This window comes from Pogona vitticeps, chromosome 1 (genome assembly GCF_051106095.1).
Source record: "Pogona vitticeps strain Pit_001003342236 chromosome 1, PviZW2.1, whole genome shotgun sequence".
Lineage (NCBI taxonomy): Eukaryota > Metazoa > Chordata > Lepidosauria > Squamata > Agamidae > Pogona > Pogona vitticeps.
Window position 1 is genome coordinate 263042903 of NC_135783.1, and position 25950 is coordinate 263068852.

At 39.9% G+C, this 25950-nt stretch overlaps 1 protein-coding gene across 4 annotated transcripts in view; it reads right to left on the reverse strand.

Moving 5' to 3' along the window:
- Positions 1-667: 667 nt before the first annotated feature.
- LMO1 (LIM domain only 1) overlaps positions 668-25950 on the reverse strand; it is a 123776-nt gene continuing 98493 nt past the window's right edge. For all 4 annotated transcript variants that reach the window (XM_072985729.2, XM_072985728.2, XM_020801431.3 and 1 more), the window contains exons 3-4: positions 13247-13372; positions 668-1116 (exon numbers count right to left, since the gene is read on the reverse strand). In XM_072985729.2, the coding sequence (XP_072841830.1) occupies positions 1011-1116; positions 13247-13372 (232 nt within the window). In that variant the 3' untranslated portion in view covers positions 668-1010. The remainder of the gene's footprint in view (positions 1117-13246; positions 13373-25950) is intronic.

Consider the following 25950-nt stretch of genomic DNA (forward strand, 5'->3'; position numbering starts at 1 on the left):
TACACTTTAAATTCTGAGCCTAGGGATTTTGTTTTGAGTACTGTACCACATTGAATAGAGCTCACAGTTCTTCCATACCAGGACTGATTCTTGGTTATTCTATACTTTCCTACATTTTGGTAGTATAATTTATGGGGAGGGGTTATTGCTGTTATTGCTAAACACCTGTTTACTGCTTAACAATTAAGAGTCAGAAAGAGTTGCAAAACTCAACCTTCTCAGTGGCTGCTCCCAGGCTTCAGAATGCACTGTCCCAGGAAGACAGGTTGATGTCTTCCCTTGTGTCTTTCCATCAGGAGGAAAATACCTTCTTTTTCAGGCAGGCATTTAAGCAATAAGTGGTGGTTTAGAGAATGCTCTATTTTTGAAATTTAGGCATTTAAAAATGTTTTCAAACATGCTTTAAAATTATTTTTTAGCCTTGATCAATATTTGTTATCAATATATAGTTTATATTGTATTTTAACTTCTTGTATGATTTTAATTGTTGTGAGCTGCCTTGGGTCCCCTATGGGGAGGAAGGCGACATATAAATAATATAAATGAATACATAAATGAGCCAAAGTATTCCAATACATGTGAATGGAGAAACATGTGTGGGCTGAGTGACACAGGTTATTTTTATGGGACCACAATCTGAATAAACTACAGCTTAAGATGACCAGGAAACATTCATAATTTTTAATTCACACCTGTAATAAAATTGCATTACATTTTTCATAAAATAAATGTTCCAGTTTATATACAGAAAAACAGACTGTACAGAGCCCTCCCCCAAATCCCCAAAAAACTCACGAACATACAGGCAATGCAGTGCTCAGCTAAGCAGGCACGACTGTACATCTAAACTTGTAACTGCTTTGTGTTGTGGAGGGGAGGGGAATACTACAATGTATATAGTCCTCTGTGGACCAAGAATTAAAAAAATATTGCAGGCAAGCTGACAGACGCCCGTCCTGGTTGGTGTGGCTGAACGTCCATCCCACAGTGTTTCAGCAAAGCAGGGTTTGTTATTGAACTTGGGGCTCAAAGCTTCCATTCAGTTGCCCCTCCTCATAGTCCATCTGACACAAGATCATGTTGTTCTTCAGGAAAAACTTGTCCCCCACGCAAAATCTAAAATAGGGGAAGGGGGAAAACCACACAGAAGAAAAACATTATACACTGTCAAAAAAAAAAAAAAAAAAAAAAAGCCAAGAAGCTGAATATAATCTTATACAAATGAACATCACATCATTCTGATACAGTTTTTAAAAAGAGTATGATAATATCCCAGTAACATCTACATCACTCGTTCCCAGCCTTGGGTTCCTAGATGTTCTTGGATTACAACTCCCAAAATTTCTGGCCAGCACAGCTTATGATGAAGGCTTCTGGGAGCTTTAGTCCAAGAACATATGGGAACCCAAGACTGAGAACCACTGATCAATGTAAAAGTGAGTTGTTATGTTTTGTGTTCTTTTATGATCTTTTATGACATGACTGGACTGAAAATGTCAAGGGGAACCTTTACCTTTACCTATGATATGAAAATGTTCACCCAAAGATATGTTCAGATCAGTTTTCATGATATGCCACCAGGCCACTATTTCCTTCATTTATGAAGACACTCATGCAATGCCATAAGCGGAACTAGTCCTACCATTAGGCAGACTGAGGTGGATTGGCTGAACCTGCAAATTTTAAATGGCAGAAAACTACCTGTTATTTAGTCTATGGTTATGTTTGCCATGACAGTGGCAGGATGAGTGGCTAAGAAGAGCACTGGTTATATTTTCTGCCTGAGACATTACAATGTATGCAAGCCTTAGAAATGTCACATTCACACTGGGATTCTCAAGCTTTAAGAATTAGGTGTGGAGTTCCTAATTTAAAAATTAGATTTATTCTACTTGCTTTTTCCTGAGATTGCAACATATTGGACACTTCTGAGCATCTGAGTTGGGACATTCTGATCAGTTCCACACAATGAACTTGCCCAGTTGTTACTAAAGAATATGTGTCCCTTACACACAATGAAGGAAGTACATCAGCTGCCCCTTTTTATTGCTTACTTTATGTATGCTTACTTCTATCTGTATAGGCTGTCAACATGAGGCAGAATGTGAAAAGACAGAACAGCCTCTCTCTCTCTCAAATTATTTTTTACATTATGAAGGTGATGATGGCGGGGTGGGGCTTAAAAGTTCCCCTTGGCAGGTGTGGAGTCCCATGCTTTAATGACTGAATAGAGCTTATCTAAAAGTAACCTATTCAGCTTCTGGCTGAGAACAGCAAGAGAGAAACAATGAAGCTTCTCTGGAAGGAGTCCATCAGCCAGAATCCAGGACCATGGACAGTTCAGTGAGGAAAAAGGCATTTAAGCATCCAAGTAGAACAAACCAGGACTTGGCTCCAGCAAGGATGTGAAGCCAGCTAAGGGCTTAAAAAATCCTGCTATAAGATGGACTGCTTGCTTGTTTGTGTAAAATGTTCATTCATGGCTCAAAGGGCAGTAAAAATCCTCTGACCTAACGTTGTCTTGGCTACTGAAAGAGCTCTCATACAAACTTACTTCTGTCTTCCTACACTTGAATTGATGTCTATGCAAATTTTTACAGAATGGTTCATATTATATCTTCACTGAATGCTGCAAAAAAAAAAAAAATTACAGGCGGCCTCCTTGGGCTTTAACTGCTTACTTATTATTGCACCCATATGTCCCCTTTGATGAACAATAAGACAGCATCACCCTTTCAACAATGGAGGAAGTGCTAAGGGGCAACTATCCCTGTCAGTTCAACTTCAGGTACTATGGCTAACTTAATACCACTGCTCTTCTTTCATACTTTAAATAGCAATGCATTTGTCTTTAGTGCCAAGTCACAAATTTTTGTTCAAATGCCACAGAGATAAAATTCTATATTTTGTCACACACTTCACAATGTTCATATTTCCCTAGCCCAGATGTGACTCACAGTATTTACTTCATTTTATAGGTTATGAAGCCCTTCTTTGCTATCCTTATGTGCAGTTCTAAAGAATACATAGAAATCCCCTCAGAACTCTGTTAGCCTTTGGCATAAGTACAAGGTTTTCTATATACAATGTAAATTGTTCTGTTTGAATCAAGCCTTGTGCTATTTAACCAATTTTCTCAGATGATAATTTGGGTTGTGAAATGTTCCAAATACCATTATTTGAAGGGCAAGGCTAGAGAGGTCAAGGGATGCCTCACACGTCTTGTTCCATATTTAGGACAACTAACATTTTGTGGTGGCTCTATGTGGGGAGGTGTTGGTTATATCTGGGGCGGAAAGTGTTGTTCTCTGACAAAATACAACCTAAAACCTTATGTGTAGTGGACTTGTGAATGAACTAGAGGTATCAGCCTTTACAGTCTGACAGATAAGTAATGGATCTTGTCCCAGTAAGAGAGCTGCAACCAACTTCAAACATAGCAGGGCAGTTCAAGACACTACAAAGTCTTGTTTTTTGAAGACTTAGAAAATGCATTTACTCTCACTTTTATCTGAACCTTGAAGACAGATGGAGGATTCATGGACAAACTGCTAAACAGTATATGCCTTTTATTAACATTATATCTTTTATTAGACTATAAACAAAACTGTGAAATACTTCTGGTGATCTCAGAATTGTCCTAGTAAAAAGTACATGTAGTGTGTGTGTAGTCTCATGAAATGTACAAATTTACAATGTTTTGTTACCTCTGAGTTGGCTTAATGACAGGTAGTGATATAATATAGATTTTTATTATTAAACTCCCCCCACCGGCCAACATGGCCACTTTTACTCCTTGTCAAACAAGTGAACTTTATTTTCTCCTTTGAAAGGGTGCTAGGAGCTAGAAAGATCCTGAGTGCCAAAATAAAGTGAGGACTTCTAACATGTCTCATAGAACAACTTCAGGGGAAAAGTTTCCTGCCGTCCTGGTCAAAAGTCTATATGGCAGCAGCTGGTGGGTGCTATTTCCCATTGAACCAGCAGCATGGCACCACAGCAATATCATTTTATTTTATTATTTTGTTTTGTGCAGTTGGACACAAAAAGTGCAGTTGGAGGGAGGGAGAGAGGAAAAAAATAATACAAGTTATGCAGATCTGTTTACGAAAAACTTCAGTGACCGTCAGCACCCTGTCACAATTTATATAAGGATTTGGAACTGCTTGGTTTCTCTACTTTACCCCAATTGCTCAAACTGTATTGAAACAACTACCTCTTTCTGGTCTGAACCTCTTTTTCTTCCCCTTCACCAGTACTGAAGATTTGCAGGCCCTATTGACTGCAGTGTAACAGACATCACAGCAACCATTTGGCCTGAAGATTTGTGTTCAGAGCAGAGCACTTTTTGGAGTCAAAACATCTGCTTTTAAGGCCTCCCCCAACACTGAGGAGCCATCTCAGTAAAGAAGAAGAGCTTCCTTCTCACATCAATTTTACCTGATTCCCAGAAAAGGTAATGCTGGCATAAGGAAAGTTATGGCAATGGAGGACTGTGAACACCAGGGCCCCCCAAGGATCTATACAGGGGTCAGTGGGTTTTTCACTTGTTAATAAATTGTGTAAAACTAGGGGTTAAGCAGTGAGGCAGCCTAGTTTGCTGAGGACACCAAATTATTCAGGATAGATAAACCCAAAGTGAAGGGTTCTAGAAGGACCTCTGCAAATGAGGGGAATGGGCAGTGAAAGAGCAAATGTGGTTCAGTGTGCAAATGCTGCACATTATGACTAAAATAAAATAAAACACACCTGAAATTCACATATATATTGATGGGTTAGAATTGACTTGATTGACTTGGACCTTGGGGCTCTGATGGATCAATCAATGTCAATGCAGCATATGTGGCTGATGTGGGGGGGGAGGCAAATTTCATGTTGGGGATCATGAGGAAAGGAAAACTGCCAATATTGTCATACCCTTAAACTAATCTGTGATGTTACCAGACTTGGAATGTGACATATAATTCCAGGCACTTCACGTCAAAAAGGAAACTGTCGTGCTAGAAGAGGTGCAGGAAAAGGCATTGACAATGAGCCCAGGGCTGGAGCAACTCCTCTGCAAGGAAAAGTCATAATGTGTGAGGCTTTAAAAACAGATAAGAAATGGGAAGAACATGAATGTAATGGGCAGAGAAAATGGACAGAGGCATTTTGCTTCTTCCCTCGCAATACCAGAACATAGTATCACCCAGTGAAGCTGAATAATAGGAAATTCAGGGCAGATAAAAAGAGGTACTAATTCACCTCATGCATAGCTGAGCTGTGGAATTTGCTATCACTGGGTGTGATAAGGAACATGGACAAGGAGAGCTTTAAAACAAGATAAGCTGAATTTGTGGAGGACAATACCAATAGATCCTACTGTTGATGGCTGTATATCACCTCCAATACTAGAGGCAACAAGCCCCTCAATACTAGAAGGAAGGGGCTAACTCACTAACTCATAACCTGCCTGGGGGCTTCCCATCACCATCTGTTTGACCACTTAAAGCAGGGGTACCCAACCCCCGGGCCTGTGGCCCAGTGCCATATCTAAAGAACAAATAATATTGCTCAAGAGTTCCTTCCTTCCTTCCTTTGAAAGTGGAATCCCCTGTACGTTTCATCTAACAGAGAATGAAGCCCTTCTTCAAACAGCTTGTCAACTGAGAAAGTATCAGCTCTACTTAGTGAAATGAAGTATCACCATTTCTGGTGACTGTGACATTTCTTCTGACCTACAGGTTCTAGCTACTTAATTTGCTGACAATATGCAAGACATTCATGATTTCAGTGGAGAAAGGCAAATTAAATGGTATGTTTAGCTTTGGCGCCTTTTTAAAATTTTCCTGATGAGCATTTTAAAACTCCTTTCAATTCTGCCTAGCTTCACAATGGTGAATGGACTTCATAAAATAACATCATTCCAGTTGAAATCTATGCCTTAGAATTTGTCCTGAAAGTCAAGGCCTCACCAAGTGTTTTGCTGAACTGGAAAGGTTTTCCTTGCTGACGGGAAAAAAGAAGAAGAAGCAAAGGGAAAAACTTAGACAGCTGCTGACTTGTAACTTATTTTTTGCCTTAAACTGAGAAGGCAAAAACTGAAGGAGTAGTAATGCAAAATGAAGATTAAAGTCTTGCCACCGGCACAAATACAGCCTGCTTGACAGCTGCCTCTTGCCAAATCAGCTGAGGTTTAGAGCAGGAGACTTGCAAAACCTTGCAAAGCATTAAAAAGAAATATTTTATGTTTTAGAAATGACATTTTGGAAGCTTGAGGGCTAGAGTTTCAAAATGGGGTCAAAATAGGCACCTTGGGGCCTTTTCATACATTACAGGCAGCAAACCTGGGTTTGCCACCAAATCTACCCTTGACAGGGACCCATAGCCAATCTAGCTCCCTCTCCATTGGCCTGCAAAGATATATGAAGGTGTGCACAATATTCATTCATACTTTAGATTTTAGAACACCTTGGCTAGGCTATGGAGAACTGACCAATCAAGAATAGATGGACAGAAGCAGAATGGCATCTCTGTATTAGACAGATAAAATTTTAAAAAGTTAAAAGCATGATAGTTCACTGTTACAATGGAAAGCAGATTTTTAGAAATTCTACTGACCAACCTTAGTCAGCTTTTGAGATTCTAAGGTTATTCTTTTACCAAATCTTATTGATTATGCACCTTATAAAATAGGTTCTTGCTTAAGAAAGCGTCTATTGCAGTGATTTTAAAAGTATGTGACTATTTATACATATAAAACCACCAGGTTCAACAAAGCAACACTTCCCTTATTATTCCTGCCATGCACACAAGTGTGTGGCAGTAAACAACAGCTATATGGTGGTTCATTGCCAGCATACATCCCAATTTTTCATCATTTAAAAAAAAAAAGTACATGGAATGGGAGATCTACTCTGTGAATGCTTCCCATACTTTTGTATAGTCATTTCTTTCTGCGCAGGGCAAGTTGTTTATTCTGCATCATTTAGAGTCCATACAATGCAACTTACTTATGCTCAGAAGCATGTGTATTTTGCATTTTGCAGAAACAAAAGACAAGACGGGGCATAAGAACTGCAAACAGAGAAGATCCCCATTACATGTAGTGAATCTCTCTCCTCTTTGAACATGTGTACACTTCTTCCCTGGGAGGGCATGAAAAGAGAAGGGTTCTGTCAAGTTATGTAGATTATCTTCATATACAATGTTTCCATTAGTGAGTCTGGATCAGGACCCAGCTCTTAAAGGTGAGATAGGGCTCTTCTGTTCTTGTTGTGTTTTTAAAAAATACAACACCTGAGGTGTTATTTTTGTAAAGTTTTTATTATTTACGCTGTTGTGTATACAGTATGTATACTTTTATTATCTGATGATGTTAGCCGCCTAGAGTGGTCCTGAGTTGGCTAGATAGGCGGGATATAAAACAAACAAACAAACAAACAAATAAATAAATTATACAACACCTAAGAGTAATCCTACACTGGCTGGATTTAAACTGGGCTGTTTGAATATCTTTTTAATATGCAGACACAGAAGGTTGCCGGTGTCTGCATGAGGGATAAAACAGTTTTACTTTTTAAAAAAATCATAATTTGAAAATTATTTGCTGAAACAGCCACAAATTTGGCATGGAGCAAGAGCAGACTGCTACATCTTTGCCAAAACTGGTGCTGATCCAGGGTCCAGTTTCAAAGTTATAATTTATTGTTTGGGGTCCCCCTATTTTATGAGTTGGTTTATGGAATGCTGAATTCTGCTTTCACACAATATCTATTGCACTCTCATGCAACAATAAATGTACTCTTGTGCAGCAATAAATAATCTGAACCAGTAGAAGACAGCTTCCAATGTGGGGATGAGTACCTGCCTTTGAAATATCAGCAAGTGTCTCTGAGGACAAGTAGGTAGCTGTGAGGATGAGGGCAAACATGTGGATGCTGATCTGCATTGGAGAGGCTACCTCTGTGATACAGTCATAAACTCAGTCTTAGATGAGATGCTTAACAAATGTTACTTCCACTGACTCAGCCCTACGGCAAGAGGATGTCATGAATAGGATGGAATTAAACTGCCTGGTTAAAAATGGCATAATTAAACCTGCATTCATGTGTAGTTAAAGCTGTACTTATGATTTTAAACTCAGTGGCTTGGAATTAAAAAGTCCCTTCCATTTGCGGAAGGCCTTATTCTGTTTGTGGAACAGGTTGTGCTACTGTGGAGGCCTCTGCTAACAGAAGTGCAGATTTTTGAAGAGCAATAGAGGCTACATGGAGCTGAAGGACTGCCACAATACCACCTCTGCGCCCCCTTCTACAAGTGAGACAACTTATGAGTAAAATTCTGTGCACAAGCACTTAAAAGTCACGTCCTTACATTCATATTAATGACAGTAGATTTTAAAAAACAGCAGGCAAATTCCCTTCTTAAAAAAATTCCTCATTTGCTGTACATAATTTTGGAAATTAGGTTTAGCATTTAAAAGAAGAACAAAAACAAAAAGAAACCCATCTTTCCTCTAATAAATGGCTACAGAGCTATTGCCAGGAAATATTTTAGAGGTAACAGTTGACAGTGACATTAATATGCAGCGCAGAAGGATTATTAAGGGAACAAGAATGCTGAAGTAGTTTTGAGTTTGTGTAGGCTCTTTCTTTTAAAGACACAGAACACCAACAGGTTAGACAAGTATCTAAAATAAATTTTACTCTTCATCATTCATCTGTGTGGCACAGTCTAGGAAACAGGCAATAAACTATTCAATGGGAATTTTACCAGTGCTGGGGGGAGGGGAGGAAAATATTTTGAAATCCAAAGGCCAAGACTTAAATCTCTGTGAGTGATATTTCATCTTGAGAGTACCTGATTTTGTTAGCATTTACTCAGATACAAGAAAATTAAGTATCATGTGGTCAAGATACATATAAATCAACACACATGTGGATGTTTGTGTTTGTAAAAGGGCAGTACCTATATTTTCTGACATATACGAATACCTGCATATGTGTACTGTTCTCATTATTGCTAATAGCAATTCCCATCCTTTACATTAATTATTTCTCATCCTCCCTTCCAGATAAGAACCAAGGGAGGGACTAACAGAACTGGAGGCAAACTAGGCTCGGGATGTGTATGAGTGACTGTAAATGCCAGTCTCCTGTCTGATAGTATGTTCTATACACACATCTGTCCAATGGGTTTTTTTTAGCAGTAGAGACAGACTGTGAGGCAATAATGACTAGGGTGTCTGATTTCTAATCAGGAATGATATACCCAATGCCTTGTTCATCCCTATGTGAATTTGGCGCAGCTGTGGGGATGGATAATATCAGAGGACTCCTGTAAGGATAAAACAGCATCATTCCATCAGTGCTATCCTTGGAAGAAGAGAAGGGCACAACAACTTTACATAAATGCTGTGTTATAATCATACAACTACAGCTACAGTGAAGTAGAGCACATTTCTTTGGTTTACACAGCAATGTTTTTTTAGGTAAATGTGGTACTTCCTTTTTTTATTATTACAAGGAGTCTGTAACATCTTGATGTTATTTTTACATTCATGGGGTATAAACGTAATAAATAAATAAGCCATAGGGCTGTGTCAGTGGAAGTAACATTTGTTAAGCATTTCACCTGATATTGAGCTTATGACTGTATTACAGAGGTAGCCTTTCCAATGCAGATCAGCACCCACATTTTCACCCTTATCCTCATGGCTACCTACTTGTCCTCCGAGACATTTGCTGATACTCAGAAGATCTAACATCCCAAATTATTGAGTTTCATTTCTAAACACGTTATTAGAAAATACACTTCTGAAGTCATGGTAACCTGTAAGATCACACAGTATTTTTAGTAGTTTCTGCAAAACGGAGATATCGGTCTGAACCCACTAGATGTCACTATAACCTTGGCGGAATAGCCTATCAAACTGGACAGCTTGATTTATGATGCCTGCTTCTTTTGAACAGAAAATCAGTCTACTCTAAACAAATAATGCCAGCTTTGTGTTTGATATAGCCCCTTCAATAAAAGCCACCCAAAAATGACAGCATGTTTCCTGCCATACTCTTATTTCTGATGTGGTTTTAGCCAGGAGACATGACAGTGGTCTTGTCAAAAAAGCTGTTATTCCACAGAAATCAGTGATATATAGTAAATATGTATAAAGGACCATCTGTAGGAGAAAGAGATACAATGGTGGCCTGCCAAATCTTGTTGCAGTTTTCACCATTTTTTCCTACTGGGTCTGCTGAACTGAACTAGCTCAAAAGCTCTGAAGGATCACAATCAGGGCCATAACTAGGGTGGAACAATCAGGGCTTTTCTCCAGCGCACTAAGGTTTAGAGAAATTTAGAAGTGATGCTACTGGCTATGAAAATGTGGCAATTCCTTTGGGTCTTATTCACTTTCTTTTTCCTGAAATAACAAATGTTGCAGTTTTGGGGTGTGTCTACCTCCTCTCTCTTTTTCATGGAGGTTTCATGCCCATGCCTCACAATGGAGTGGGTGGGAGACAATATCATTAGGGTGTGAGAATGGCTGATTGCCAGCCTTGGTTTTATGTGTTGGTATGTGCTGCATCCAGTAGTGACACTAATAGGGGTGTTCAAGGCATGGGAGATATTTGAGTGGTTATACCAGTGCCACTCCCCACATCAGTGTGTTTCCATAGCTGATCATGACTTCAGACCCAGGTCTCCTGAAGCCTAGTCCATCACTCTGTCCAGTTTATCACACAGGCTCTCTCTGGCTTTATGGTTACATAGTTACAGAGTTTTGAATATGGTGAATAGAACATTGATAATTGTGATGATTTTCCTTGCTGATTGACACGTAGCTGGACAGACACTACTTTGACCCCACTGTAGCCATAATAATAATAATAATAATAATAATAATAATAATAATAATAATAATAATAATAATAATAATAATAATAATAATAATAATAATAATAATAATAATAACAACCACCACCACCACCACCACCACCACCACCACCAAGCAGAGTCAATCAAATATATAAAACATGGATTGCTATTATGTAAGTAAAAGCAAAACTATGCAAAACATTTGACTTAGGAAGGAAAAACAATTATTAAAATTAGGGAAGAATCAAAACAACAGGTAACAGCTACAGCAAAGAAAACTGAAAGATATGATGGGCACTTAAAATAATATAGAGAAAACACACAACTTCAAAATAGCCAATGGTATTCTATAAAACACTAGGAGAAATTTCAGAACGAAAGAAATCAGGTCCATGTAAAGATGATGCTCTAAAATTTTGGGAAAAAAAATAGGAAAGCACAACTGGACATTACAAAAACATTTCATGGAAGACATTTGCAAAAAAAACCCCTCAAGGACAACATATGGATGATATTGTAATAACAACTGAAATGATTAAGAGGCAACTAAAGGCTGTGAAAAGCTGGAGCGCATCAGGTCTAGATAAGCTGCAAGGACTTTGGTTAAAACATTTAACAAATCTTCATCAGCATATAGTAGTACAATTTAATCATTTACTTCAAAACTCTACAACTGAAGATTGGATGACAACAGACCGCACATTTCTGATATTTAACAGATACTTAGGCTGTTGGTTAAAACTTTTATCTGTTATATAATACCAGTCAATGTTTTTCTAATTTTGATTGACTGTGTCTGATAGTTTTGGATGATGATGATGATGATGATGATGATGATGATGATGATGATGATGATGATGATGATGATGATGATAATAATAATAATAATAATAATAATAATAATAATAATAATAATAATAATAATAATAATAATACTTTGACATTACTTGGGAATCAAAGAATTCTGAGCTAAAGAACTTATTCTGAATAGGGAACTAAAGTGGTCCTTCAATAACATCTATTGCTGGTCACACCCAATTTTCTTCATTTCCACAGTATAATTTAGAGAGTAACTAGAGTCCTTTGTATTGCTGTTATTGTTTAAAAGACGGAGATTAACAATTATTGCCAATCTACTGTGAATTACCCAAGAATCCACCTATAAATCTGTATCATTACAGGGCAAATGTTAACCTGTACAATACTTATTGAAGCTGGTGGTAGCTGTTACACAGTAATGGGTCCCTCCAATTCCCCCACCCCGCCTCTCCCAAGTCTTATTATTTCCCCCAGCATCTTGCAACAGAGGACTGAATTTTTATATTTGGGGCTACAGTAGTACCTTGGTTTACATGCACCTCGGTTTACGTAATTTTCAGTTTATGAGCCAAAATCTGCAAGAAATAATGACCCAGTTTACGGTTTTTATGGGTTTTTTTTCACTGTATGAAAAGGATGCATCACACCTGGAGGTTTCTAGCGCCGCCTCCGTTGCTACAGGAATCCCTGTTCTGGTTTACATAATTTCTGTGTTATGTAATATCCCGGATGATGGATTAATTTCGGAAACCGAGGTACTACTGTAATTAGAACGTGGGATATTTTCATTTGAAATTTGAACGCAACCAGGTCATGCATTTGGGTGTTGTTGGGAAATATAATTGCAATCTTCCTTGTATCACCATGATATGAGGAGGATAAAATCATAAATATCAAGTTTTCAGTTTCGCATTTACAAATTTTATCTTAAATGGACATTCTCCTGATATCTATGTGCAAGAGAAACAAATGACGGTGCATTAAAAGCTGCAAGGCACTTTAGTTTGATGATGCCACAAGACATGTCAGATTTGGAGTGGTATCTTTCATTGTCCAACCTTGCCTATTATTAGGCCATACTACTCACTGAGTGGCACGTTGATGTGCTCACTTCTGGGAGACTGCAAGGGATTACTTGGGCCGGCATACTTGCTTTGCCCCATCCCAACCCAACCTCTGAGCCTGTCAGATGCCTGGCTTAAGTAACTTTGATTTAAAAAGTATTTATGCCAAGCAATCCTCATATCAATGGATGCTCAGCAGACCGAGTAGAAGCTTGGCTTTGAAGCTGTTCATTCGGTTGCCTTGACACGACTTAACACCACCTGCTGGTTTAGATTGTAGCACCCACTTTTGTCTTTTCCTCAGTCCAACCTACCACCGATTCAGAGTCTGTGAGGGATGGCTGTGGTGTGAAACTAGCAGGTAAAATGGCTCACCCAGTATTGGCCATTTGAGGGTGTGGGAAAAAGGAGATGGAGATCAAAACAGTGAAACACACTCGTCTCAGAGATGGAAATGACTTGAATTTTCCAAATTTAATAATCATGTACAAACCCTGCGGTCTCACCTCTGGTTGCAAAGCTGGCAGGCAAAGCAGTCCAAATGGTAAACATTATCTCTGGCTCTCATCACCATCTCAAAGGCAGGGATCAGCTTACTGCAGGCAGCACAATTCCCAGTGGTCCCAAAGAGCCTGCCAAGGAAGCACAATCATTAGAAGTTGTTTTAATTAAATGGTGGAAGGACTAATTAAGTGTAATTAGCAGTATCAAATACTGTATTGCGCCAATAAAGAGAAATTGCCGTCCTCATTTTGCTGACCAGCCAGTGTGCAAGCTTGTGGGAATGTGGACTGGAGCGACACGGTGAACAAGCTGGGTCTTTTGCTCAGTTTCTCAGCCTCCAGCTAATTGACTGTCTAATGAAGAAATCTGTTTCCCATGCACACAGAGGGCTATTTCGGGGTTCACAACATTTCCCATCCAAAGCAACCTAATCTTTTCAATGTAAATTAGAAGTGCCTTAGTAGACCATCTCTATACAGGCCTCCACTTTCTACTGTGTGATCCTTTAATCAGTTTCTTCCTGATGAGATTAGGATCAAGTGACAATCTACAAGGACTTACTGCACATGTGATCCCTGCATGCCAGATTCTGCTCATCCTACACAAATAAGATGCCACAGTCTGGCATGGGCAAATGTAACCCACAACAGTACAGGAGGCAAAGCTGATGGTGTATCACACTTCTCTATTTTAGGCAGTGTTTTGGTATTTCCTATCTCTAGCATTAGAACACTGAGTTAAGTCCCACTAAGACAGGCTTTTAGCAATGATGTTCCCAGGACTCAGGGGGCTCTATACAACATGCCCTTTCGGCTCTATGCACACATTCTGGAGATACGCATTCCTCGGTGTTGCTCCCCAGATGTACTCTCTGCCCCTCACACAGCATGCTTGCTCCCTCTTCTTTTTTCTTATCAGTCTTTCTTCCTTTCCACCCCTTTTTCTCTGTCTTTGCTCATTCTCTCTCTGCAGTATCCTGTCTCCTTCCCCTGGTGTTTTCTTCCCTTCACTCCACACACTCAGGGCCCTTGCCAGGCAACACCACAGTTTCCCTCCTTTCCCTTTCTTTTTTAATTTTAAAGAACTGTTTGAGCCCACGGAGCAAAGTTGAAGTCGCACCCACACCACATAGCACAGCCTAGAGGCCATGTGGGAGAGTGGAGACGTCAGGCACAGCTGCTATGTTCTCTATCCTGTTCCAAAACTTAAAGAAAACACAGAAACAAAAAGATCTATCTCCCAGAGGCAATTGAGTGGAGTTGGAGAGGGAAGAAATAATTGATAGTGGTGGGGTGGAAGAGAAACAAGAGCACTGGTGGAAAAATGTAACACCTGTGGGGCAGGTTAATGAGTGAACTTGTGAACGCCATGGGACGAGAGTAAGGCTGTATGTCGATCCCAGATCTCTGTCTGGTCTTCCAGTTTCAGCAGTGCCACCACCTTTGAAGACCAGGTCTATCATACCGAAATACCAAAATGGTCTTCTTGTTGAGTGATTTAGTGGCAATCTGGAAATGAAAGTTAGTTCTTATCGTTCCAGTGGAGAGCAGTCTCTGTAAATGTTTCAGTGTGGATCAAAACCACAATTTACTCCTTCATAATGTCACACAACTGTCAGAAAATTTTCCAGGGCCATTCAACACATTTCGCATCCGCTTTGCTTGAAATGGATGTTGACGTCCAAAAAACGGTGTTCATGAGCAAAGTGGTCTGAATTCTTCATTTGAGAAGAGTCCGACTTGCCCATTACTAAAATGCCTACAATCTTAATTGGAATCTAAATGTGGAATGATTTTTTTTTTAAATTGGCAAAATGAAACTTGAAGTGACTAGCTTCCATTCTATTCTCTTTTCTCCACCTCTTCGTCAGTTGGTTCCACATCACTCTCTTGGTCTCTGGAGATAACTTTTATGTCAATGCAGGTGTGTTGCCAGTTTTCCTATCTTTGTCTCTACAGACACTGGCTGCTCTCACAGCATAACACTCAAAAGAAGTTCTAGGCCCTTCTACAAGTCCTTAAAGATCAATATACTATTACCACCCCATGGAGAAACCATGAAAAGAACTCTGATAAAAGGAACAGGGGCACACTACATGAAAAGTATACCATATTTCAGGATATATCTCTGTCCCATAATCTGGAGGACAGTTTTGTGCTATAATCCATCTACCTTGTGGACTAGGGAGTTGGTCTAGAGGGGCGGGGTATAAATGTAATAAATTATAATTATAATTATGATGTTATCATCAGTGGCAGATTGCCACTAATTAAAGACTTTATTTTTTCTTTTTGGGGGTGTACATAGCTCACATACAACAAGACAAAAAGGTCTGCACACCACAACAGAAAAAAATGAGTTTTTTAATTGTCAAGCTGTTGCTGTCATCATTCCTGTTGTACAGGTAAAATCTGCTCAACAAGATTTCAGCAACTGATTTCAACTGAATCTAAGTGCAACTAACATTATGGATCCAGTCCAATATAATTTATGGTATTGTTGCAACTATGTGGATGACAATATTTGGCTCCTATGAAGAATGTGTCAACCTCTTAATATAAAGCCCTGGCCAAAACAAGCACCTCTATTTCACAATGTAAAATTTATTTGGATTGGGCATGTATGATCCAAAGGTTCCATGAGATCTTTAACACTTTTAACTCTCTTGAGTGACACTCCCCCTAAGGGACAGGGTCCGCAGCCTGGGGTGCTCCTGGACCCCAGTCTAACTTTGGAAGCCCAGGTGGACTCGGTGGCCAGAGGCGCCTTCCTTTAGCTGCGGAAATTATACCAGCTGCGCCCCTACCTGGACGAGTGGAGTCTCATGACAGTTACACACGCACTGGTAACATCTCGTATAGATTATTGCAATGCGCTCTACGTGGGGCTGCCTTTGAAGACGGTCTGGTGACTGCAACTGGTCCAGAATCGAGCTGCGCGGCTGGTGAGTGTTGGAGCTGCTAGAGATCACATCAAGCCGATTCTGTTTAATTTACATTGGTTACCAGTTGCTGCCCGGGCCCAATTCAAAGTGCTTGTTTTGACATATAAAGCCCTAAACGGCTTGGGCCCTGGATACCTCAAGGACCGCCTCCTTCCATATGAACCTACCTGGCAGTTAAGATCTAACCAGGGGGCCCTTTTGAAAGAGCCATCCCTTAAGGAGATAAGAGGGATGGCTTGTAGAGAAAGGGCCTTTCCGGCAGCTGCCCCCAGACTATGGAATGCCCTCCCGACTGAGATTTGTCTGGCGCTGACACTGATGACATTTCGGCGCCAGGTCAAAACCTTCCTGTTCCAAATGGCTTTTTAACTGAAATAATATCAGCTGTAGGTCTGATGGCAATTTTTAGAATATATATTTTAATTGCATTTTAATTATTTTGCCCTTTTATTTTGCCTTTTTATTGTATTTTAAATGCTGTAAGCTGCCCAGAGACCTTCGGGTAGTGTGGGCGGCATATAAGTTAAATAAATAAATAATAAAATCACCAGAGTATCTTTCGGACTTTCTAACACTGCAAAGAGAAAAGCAAGCATTTCTGTGGATACAAAAGCACAGTTCACCACATTCATAAATTATTGTGCAAAAGGTAAACAGAATGTAAGGTTGCATCTTGAATGCTGTTACCTGGAAATTTAAAAAAAAATCAATATCAATTGAACATGGTGCGTATAGTTAGACTGTGGTCTAAGATTCCTACATATTCTTGAACTATTGCTTTTTAAAATAAAGTTGGAAAGAGAAGTGGGCCCAGTGCACTAGATACTAATTTGTTATAAATCCCTTTGCATAATCTGAGGCTTCTTTGGTAGCTTAATTTGAGTTGTGTGATTACCACTGAGTAGTCAACATGAAAGGGTTTCTTTGACATAGAAAATTACCAATTTCCTGCAAGTCGGCTGTCATATGGACCAGGACCTCCTGAGAAATTCATGAAATAGGTCCAACAAATGAAGTGTATATGCAGGAGTTTCAGCCACTGGTCCTTAGTCCAATGAAACTATTCAACTCTTCAAAAAAAAAAAACCTTCCAGTTTATGAATGTGGGATATCATACTTCTATATCCATAATTTAAAATGCCAGGAAATGGCCCAATATTACTGCACAATATTGTGCTTGCATTGCCAGCAAGCAAAAAAAAGGATGCCAAGTTTTACATAGCCAAGAGCAGCCTGTATGTTGACAACACCAATTGCAGCAGTCAAGATGGTCTACAGGATACCCTCTTGTGCTCAATACCATTCACCAAATGACATCAACTGAGGGAAAATCCTGGAAGCTACCTCCTTTTTACAAGTTCTCTAGATACCTGTGGCTTGAAGCCACAAATAATCCAAATGCTAGAAGAAATGTGTATTTCAGATTAACTAGGTGCACTCATGTACATGTCTGTGCAGCTAGAAAGTACTGGATTGTTAATCCCCAAGGAATTTGCATGAACAGCACACACGTTCTTTTATGCTTAAGCATGGAACAGAACACATATAGAATTTGATAGAAGAGTAAAAGAAAGACATAGTTACATGTTGCAAAAACTCATTTTAAATCACTTTCAATGGTGTGCAGTGTGGGTCTTTCTATTCAGAATGATGCTTACTGGAGATTTACTTCAGCGTTTGGGAGGGATGTCAAATGGCTTAAATCAGGCATCTGGTTCCTTGTCTCTTTTATGTTAAATAAAGTTCAACACCCCTACTTTCTGTATTTGCTGAATTGCTGCTCGACATCAAGACAAATGAAACAATAAATATTGTCAATTATTCTTTCAACCTCCTCAGTTCCAGAATTCAAATTGCCACCTTGTGTTTGAAACACTGGCAGTATCCAGATTCAAGAACAAGAGCAGCATCAAATGCCTAGTTCAGCTGTACTATTCTTGAAGCAAATAAAAGGAAGCTTTCTTGTGAAAATGAGAAGAAAGCAAAATCCCAAATCCAAAATGTGAGGTCAAAGACATGTATGTCCATACACATCTGCAGTTAATTTAAGGGTCAGTTTGTCCATAATCTGAGTGATTATCTGGATGTACAAAAGCCCCTGTCAATTGGATGTATAGGCCCCACCAAAACCAGAGGCTTCATCATGTTATTAGGTGATCAGCCATATTTTCCAAGCAATGGAAATCCAGAAAACCTGTTGCAAACAGCCCTGACAATTGCTTTGCACTTTGCGGTGTACTTGAAGAAAAAGGAAAACAAGTTCTGAGATTTTTCTGTTGTCGGTGTCACTTTGTGAATGGCAGTGAGCACAACCTTGTAGACCATCTTGACTGCTGCTGTTGGTGCCATCAACATTCAGGCTGCCTCGGCTATGTCGTTTTTCTGCTGGCCATGCAGGAACAATATTGTGAAACAATATTGGGTCATCTCGTGGATACAGAAGCACAAAACCAGTTTTTTTAAAGAATTGAATTTCCTGGGTAGAGATGGGCATGAAACTCAATTTGGAGGCCCAGCCCAATTTGTTGCCCTGCTTGCACAGGTGTTGTGCAGGCATGGCACCCTCCCTCCCCTGGCTCCCCTGCACACTTGCCCATTCTTCGGGTGATGCATGCTTCCCTCCTTGCTTCCCCAGCATGACAACCCATTCACCTTTTGCAGCATCTCTTCCCTCTTCAGCCTTTTCCTTCAGCCACCCACTCAAAGGCAGTGCTGCAGGAATCCCTGCCCAGCCTCCTTGTCTGAGTGGGTGGCTGAGGGAGAAAGCACAAGATGGAAGAGGTGTAGCAAAAGGTGAGTAGGTAGTCACACTGTACAGGCAGGGAGGGAAGCACACATTGCCTGAGGAATGGGCAAGCAGGCTGGAGAGGCAAGAGGGCATCATGCCCACACAACACCTGTGCAAGCACAGCAACAAATTGGGCCAGACCTCTGAACTGAGGTTCACATTCATCTCTATTCCTGGCTTTTAAAAAACAGACGTATATATAAAGTACACACAAATTCTGACAGCAACTTCCCCGATGTAGTGGGGAAGTTCCCCAGTGCTAGAGTATCACGGCAGCTGATCACCTGATCTGTAAAATGGTTGCTGGGGGAGGGCAGAACCAAGAACAGCTGGGATGTTGTTGCAGTCCCTCTGCACCAAAATATTTTGAAGGGATGTGTAGTACTCAATGAAATGGTGAAGCAAAAGTGTGAGTGGTGCAACATATACAATGGAGAAACATACACATCCTTTAACCTCTCTGGTAAATTAATGATGCCATGCTTCCTTTGAAGAAATCTATCTTCTAAATTCAAAACCCTTGCTCTACAAACATGTTGTTGGCATGTTTGTAGATTTCTAGATATTATTGTGTTGCCCTCTGAAGTAAAAAAAAGGGGGGGAGGGTTGGGAGTTAGGAAAGACTGTCACTTAAAACCAAGGTCAAAATTATCCATACTACGATCAGCAGTGGAGAAAGACAGGGTTAAAAATCAACTCATTTGAAATGTGGTACTGGAAGTGAGCCTTACAGATACCACAGACCACCGGAAAGTTAATAAACGGGTGCTTAATCAAGTCAAGCTGGCACCCTCACTAGAACAAAACTGAATAAATTTAGGATATCCTACTACGCACATATAATGAGAATACAAAACTGACCGGAGAAGATAATATTGCTGTGAGAAGTGCTGTGGGAGGAGTAGGAGCAGAAGAAGAGCTATCATGAGATGGGGCATTTAGGAGGTCAACTCATATTGTCACTACATATTGCAGGTGACTTGGTAGCACATAACATCTTTGTTTTGTTTGTTTGTTTGTTTAAAATTACCTGGCAATTGTGTAGTGACAAAATGGGTGGAATTGAAACTATGACAGGATACAGGCATCAAAGGTCTGCTAACATAAAGTAAGACTATGTCTAGCCACAAAGCCAAAAAGAGTAATTTCAAAGCTTAAATGAATGGGCTTCTGAATATTTGTGGTCTTACTTCATGTTAGCAGACCTTTGATGCCTATATCCTGTCATAGTTTCAATTCCACCCATTTTGTCACCACACAATTGCCTGGTAATTTTAAACAAATAAACAAACAAAACAAAGATGTTATGTGCCACCAAGTCACTTGCAATATGTAGTGCATATGGGACACACTTGCATTATGGGACACAGAATCCCATTGCAAGCATGATTCTGTTACACCTATTTGGCCAGAAAGGGTTTGAAAAGTTATCTTCTGTCACAGAAGATAACACTATTCTAACACTGTTCTGTATCATAAATATAAGTCACCTTTGGTGCCCTTGTTAGAGCCACAACAGTGGATTTAATTTTTATATAAGTACTGTATATAAATGTCAATATTATTCTGGTCTTAGTGTGGTTTCTCATTTTAATTTTGCAAATCAAACCTGCAGTCTTAATTTTCTCACCTTACTCTGGTGAGACTGCTCACTGATCTTCCTATTTTATGGATGTGGGAGTGAATGATCGGGCTTGCTTTAAGACTGTGCAGGTAAGCCATGGAAGAGATAACATCTGGATGCAGGTGTGAATTCAGTTTTTACTTTTCTGTGACACATCTTTGGTTCCTTTTTAAGTGACTCATAAGTTCATAGAACCTAAGAAATCAGATTCCATCTGCACCCATGAACAATAGTTAAAATATATACTGGAACCTTCTGATGACCTACTTCCACATGCTCTCACCATGAGATGAGTGAAGACGTTACCACAGGGTCAGAAGGAATGCAGTGTCTAAATCCATCTTCTGTGTGAAACTAGAATTTCCTCTGCTGCCTCTTCTTAGAGAACAATGAATCTATTTGAAGCCTTTTTCTCTGCCCCAAACAAAGCTAGATTATCTGCCTAGGACTTTGAAGATCCAGATTATAACTTTTTTCGTCCAGAGTTTAGTTACAATCACCTCACCTTCTCACCTCTGTGTTAAATAGAACAAAGTGGAGGTGTGGGAGTATTAAAAACATCTTCTACCTTTTGCAAAAAAAGGGTGTTTCCGTTTCAATAGTCTTTTTTTTTGGGGGGGGTAGCATATGAAAGAGGCAAAAATGTTCATACCTTTAAAATGGCAGCTGCATTTGTTTCCTGCAAGCATATTATAAAGACAGAGATTTGTGCAGCCATCACAGTAACGTGGTGATCCACAGCATGATCTACAGTATGGTGTTTGTTTATCCCCACTCTGGGGGCCAAGCCAAGACTCTGCTACAGACTACACTGTGAATTGACAGCAGGTATAATCCCTTTAGAGGAGGTAGTCTGCCCTACCTCCTCCATCTCTCTTGATAAAATGTATGAGTCATGAGAAGGGGCAGGATCATGATTTCCAGTGGAGATGGAGGTACCAGGGGTGGCTGCTTCTCGCCATGGTGGCAAATCTCTTCACTAATTTGTACTGGATGGAGGTGCCACTTATTGGAGTTCCTAAAATCTTGAACATGTGGATTCCTCCTGCCTTTTTCCCCTTTCCAATTCGGCCAGGGAGGTCCCCCCCTTTTGAACTTATACATATGAGATTTGGATTGTCTGCTGGTTGAATGAGGGGGGGCCCTGTTCTAGATCTGCCTTTACTGATACCTGCACAAGTAGCACCCAGAGCACAAAGCGTATTCTTCTAACCTTGTTTCACATGTCAGTTGCATGCTCTCCTGGGAAAAGACTGTTACCAATACTGGGATAAAATCAGACTTGATTTACTGCAGTTCAATACTTGATTTACTGTTTTGGAGGTCCTTCTTCTAGAGAAATCACCCCCAGAAGTTAACTAATCACTGAAAGGACCCCTTCTTTCCTGGGGGAACACACACACACCTTCACATCCCTCCTAAAACAACCCCTAAAACCATGACGAATAAAATCCATAAAGATTTGCAAAGTCTGCATCACACATAAATATCCAAACTACAGACTTTCCATAGCCAGCAAGATGACTCTGACCCAACAATGTGGCCTCTAACTAATAATCGATCTTCTCTTTATTCTAGATCATCAGTCATGAAGGAGGACAAGGAGTCTCCTCCAAGGATGAGGACTATGAACACTTTCAAGCATTCCCTGGGCAACAACAGTACCAGGTTGGCTGATACTTCCAATCCAGAAGAATAACTGGACTCATCTGACAAAAATGCAGACCCCTCTATACTACAATTGTTAGTTTTTATGAATACAAATAGCATTTAATCAGCCCTAGGACAATCTCACACAGTCTTCTCTTGATAGTTTGTTCATATAAAAATGTCCTCTCTCCCTCTGTCTTTGAAAAGGAATTATACCCCTCTTACAGGTGAACTGACTGGATAGCTCAGTGAGTTGGGTATCTGGCTGGGAGTTTGATTCCCCACTGTGCTTCCTAGAAGCAGAGCCAGCCTATGTGGCCTTGGACAAGCTGCACAGTCCCTGGGTACCCCAGGAGAAGGAAATGGTAAACCAACTCTGAGTACTCTCTACAAAGAAAACCCTAAACATGATTACCATAGGACAGAATTGACTTGATGGCATAATTATTATCTTATAGGTGGAAGAGTTTTTATGTGAAAAAAAAATCAGGACATCCAGCAGTATTATGACTATAGGGAGAAACATGCAAGATCTGTGTATATGTTATCTACAAATTCATGTTTCCCTGTGCAGCTAGGTTTTGCTAGAAAAATATATAACAGTATCTCAGATGGATATGTCTTTCTCAAACTGCATAAAGAGGATTTTTTTCAGCAGTGTTGCTACATTTATATTAATCTTGGTTAACTCTTCCAAATGACAAACTTGACAAGTGGCTTTCATCTTTAAAATCAGAACGTTAGTACTTCAATCTTGAAAGCATCCACATCAGCTGCCATTAAAAAAACTGCTGCCTTACATCCAAACGGAGAAATCAGAAGCAAGCTAATCCCAGATTTGTTCAGAGTGCGATGCCACTCCATGTGTGAACATTAAAAAAAAAATCCATTATTCATTAGCATCACAGTTGTGTGGAGCTCAATCTAGATTAAACAAAATAAAGGGGCCCCAGACAGGCCCATCTGCATTGTTAAACAGGCACTTTTTGTCACCCTTTGAATTAGCAGCTTCTCTAAATGGAAATGATGGAAAGTTTGGACAGATGTTCACTTAACTATTTAAATAGTCAGCTTAAGGAACATGAAAAATGTATTTGGTAGTGGATTCACCTGCTTCCTTCCAGGGGCTTTGGGGGTAAGACAGTGTTAAACAGCTTTGAATGTTTGCATAAGATTTAAGGCTTATGTTCTGTCCAGCTGAAATCATGTTGCCTTTTAATGTCTGTAACAAATATAGCTCCCAGCTAGTCTGTGTGCTAATCTTGTTCTCTGCCTTGAACATGCCTTTCTACTTGTCGTCAGTAGATGAACATTTCTCCCTCAACTCTGGCATCACCACAGTTGGAGTCTCTTTCAAGAAAAAGACACTGAATAGTGTGGAAGCTTGCGTCTAGAAATGCGTTCTAAGTTCAAAGACTCACTGGGTAACGGAAGTGGACCTGATAACAAGGACCCCAATAACAAAGCAAAAGAGCGGTGCACATTTACATGTACGGTAGCTTCAGGACAGAAAAGTGCCTTTTCAACACACTTAGATTCACAGGTAGACTAATCCAAGGAAGATCACCAAAAGAAAATTTCCTATTCCCTTCTTCTCAGGCACCTGCAACCTATGAAAACTCTAGCCAGGGGATTGGAAGGCCTGGCCCTCCACTCCATGTAAGGGGAGACAGGCTGCTGAGAGAGAAGAGGGGAGCCTTTCTTTCCACAGACTTCCATAAATGAACCTATCTTGGCATACAAGCTGTTATGCATTTCATAATGCCAGTGAGGTGATGAACACCAACTTAGATGATTTAGGGCTTGGGATTCTGAAGAATTTCATCTTTGTAAATTCTGAGGCAAAGGATCAGATCCACATGTCTTGGACTAAAGTGTGCCCTGGGACGTAATCCTCCTTTGAATTTTGTGTTTCTCCAATTTTTGCCATACAGTTCTCAGCTGAACTCCCCACCACCACCTATACATAAATGGGACAAATTTTAAAGATAAAATATATTTAGAAATTCATACATTTTAAATTGAATATTTTGTGAGGAAACCCATTGAAACTTCATTCTGAACCTTCATGCAGGTTTTTTTAAAAAATCATATATTAATAGTAAGATGGAAGAGACTTATAAATGCAAAGAAGCAATTGACTAGAAACAAACTGATCACACAAAGTCCATCATCCAAGTTTCAAACCTTCATAGCCTGGAAACCTGAATGTTTGTAACTACATCCGGAACCCACTAGCCTGCATGATTCTGAGAATTATAGTCCCCTAATTTTTTCTAAGCTTGGTCAACTTCACTTTACTCTATCAGTTGCCCTAGCCATACCAGCTCGTATGTGGAACACCGTAGCAGTATACAATCCTGAAGTACCAGATTCTGCAGATACATTGAAAGGAGTGGACATCATGTCCACATGTTCTATTAGTTTTCCAACTAGGTACAGCTGGTAACAAGGAATACTGATCTGATAATCTGATTTTCTTTTAAAGACATTTCTTTAAAGCTGCCTAGAGTGGTCGTTTTGACCAGATAGGTGGGGTACAAATAGAATGAATGAATGAATGAATGAATGAATAATGCCCCCAAGCACTCCTGCTCCTGAGGTATTCTGACTTTGCTTTAGAAAGATGTGTAAGAAAATGCACAGATGACTTCCATATTCTGATAGCTTTTGTAATGACAGAAAGGGCAGCTTTATGTATTCTAAAGTAAATTCGGGGAACTTGCCTCATATTTTATATTGCTGAACACAAAGGATATTTTCCCCAAAGTGTATTTTCCCCATTCAACAAATTAACCAGTTTTGTTCCTTCCCTACAAGGACATGGAAAGGAATACTGGAGATGATTGGATGACGTAGGTAGGGGGTGTTAGGATATATTTCTGGAACAAAAATCCCCAAAGTTTCAATTCACCCCAAAATAAATCAAAGCATGGGGTGGGCTGGGGGCTGCCTTTCATCCCCGTGACCTGTCTGTCAATGGAAATGCAAACTTGTCACTCACAGCAACTGAAGGCTCAGACTTCTTAGGGCAGTATATCATAAGATTCTCAGGGCTTGGCTCATGTGATCCCAACAGGAAGGAATGAGTCAGAGAGAAGGGAGGCTTTTATCAGCTCTTTTAAAACTTTTTGTAAAATAAAAGTTGGCGCTTTTAACTACAGATTTATTTTCCCTTATGTAACAGGAGGGCCTAGCCAGCTTGTAAATAAGCTTAGGCTATGCAGATTTAAAATTTAACACAATTAAACTTTTACCCTGTGGTAGTAATTATGCTTAATGGCTCTTACCCTGAATTTAACCATGTCTATTGTCGTCAGCCAATCTGAAAGCAGGAGTTTAGCCAAGGACAATTTTCTGTAGTTTATAGGCACACTAAAATCCAGCAGGCTTAGAATCTCATTGGCTGTTGATGTCATTGTGTATAGTAAAAATTAAAGCTAATTGGCACAGAGGACCAGCAGTGAATGCGAATGAATTGATGGGAGAAAAATGGAATAAAAGGAAGCACGCTTCGTGGCGTGTGACTGTTGAAGGCAGCTTTTTATTTAAAGGCTTCTTTGTTTGTAATTATAACAGCAATCCTTTGTGCAGCCCTTTGCACTATTCAGAGTTATAGGTACTTCCCACATCAGTGGTAGGCACATATATTTGCTCAGGGTCTGATACTTTGTCTAAAATTATGGCCCAGCGAGCGGGT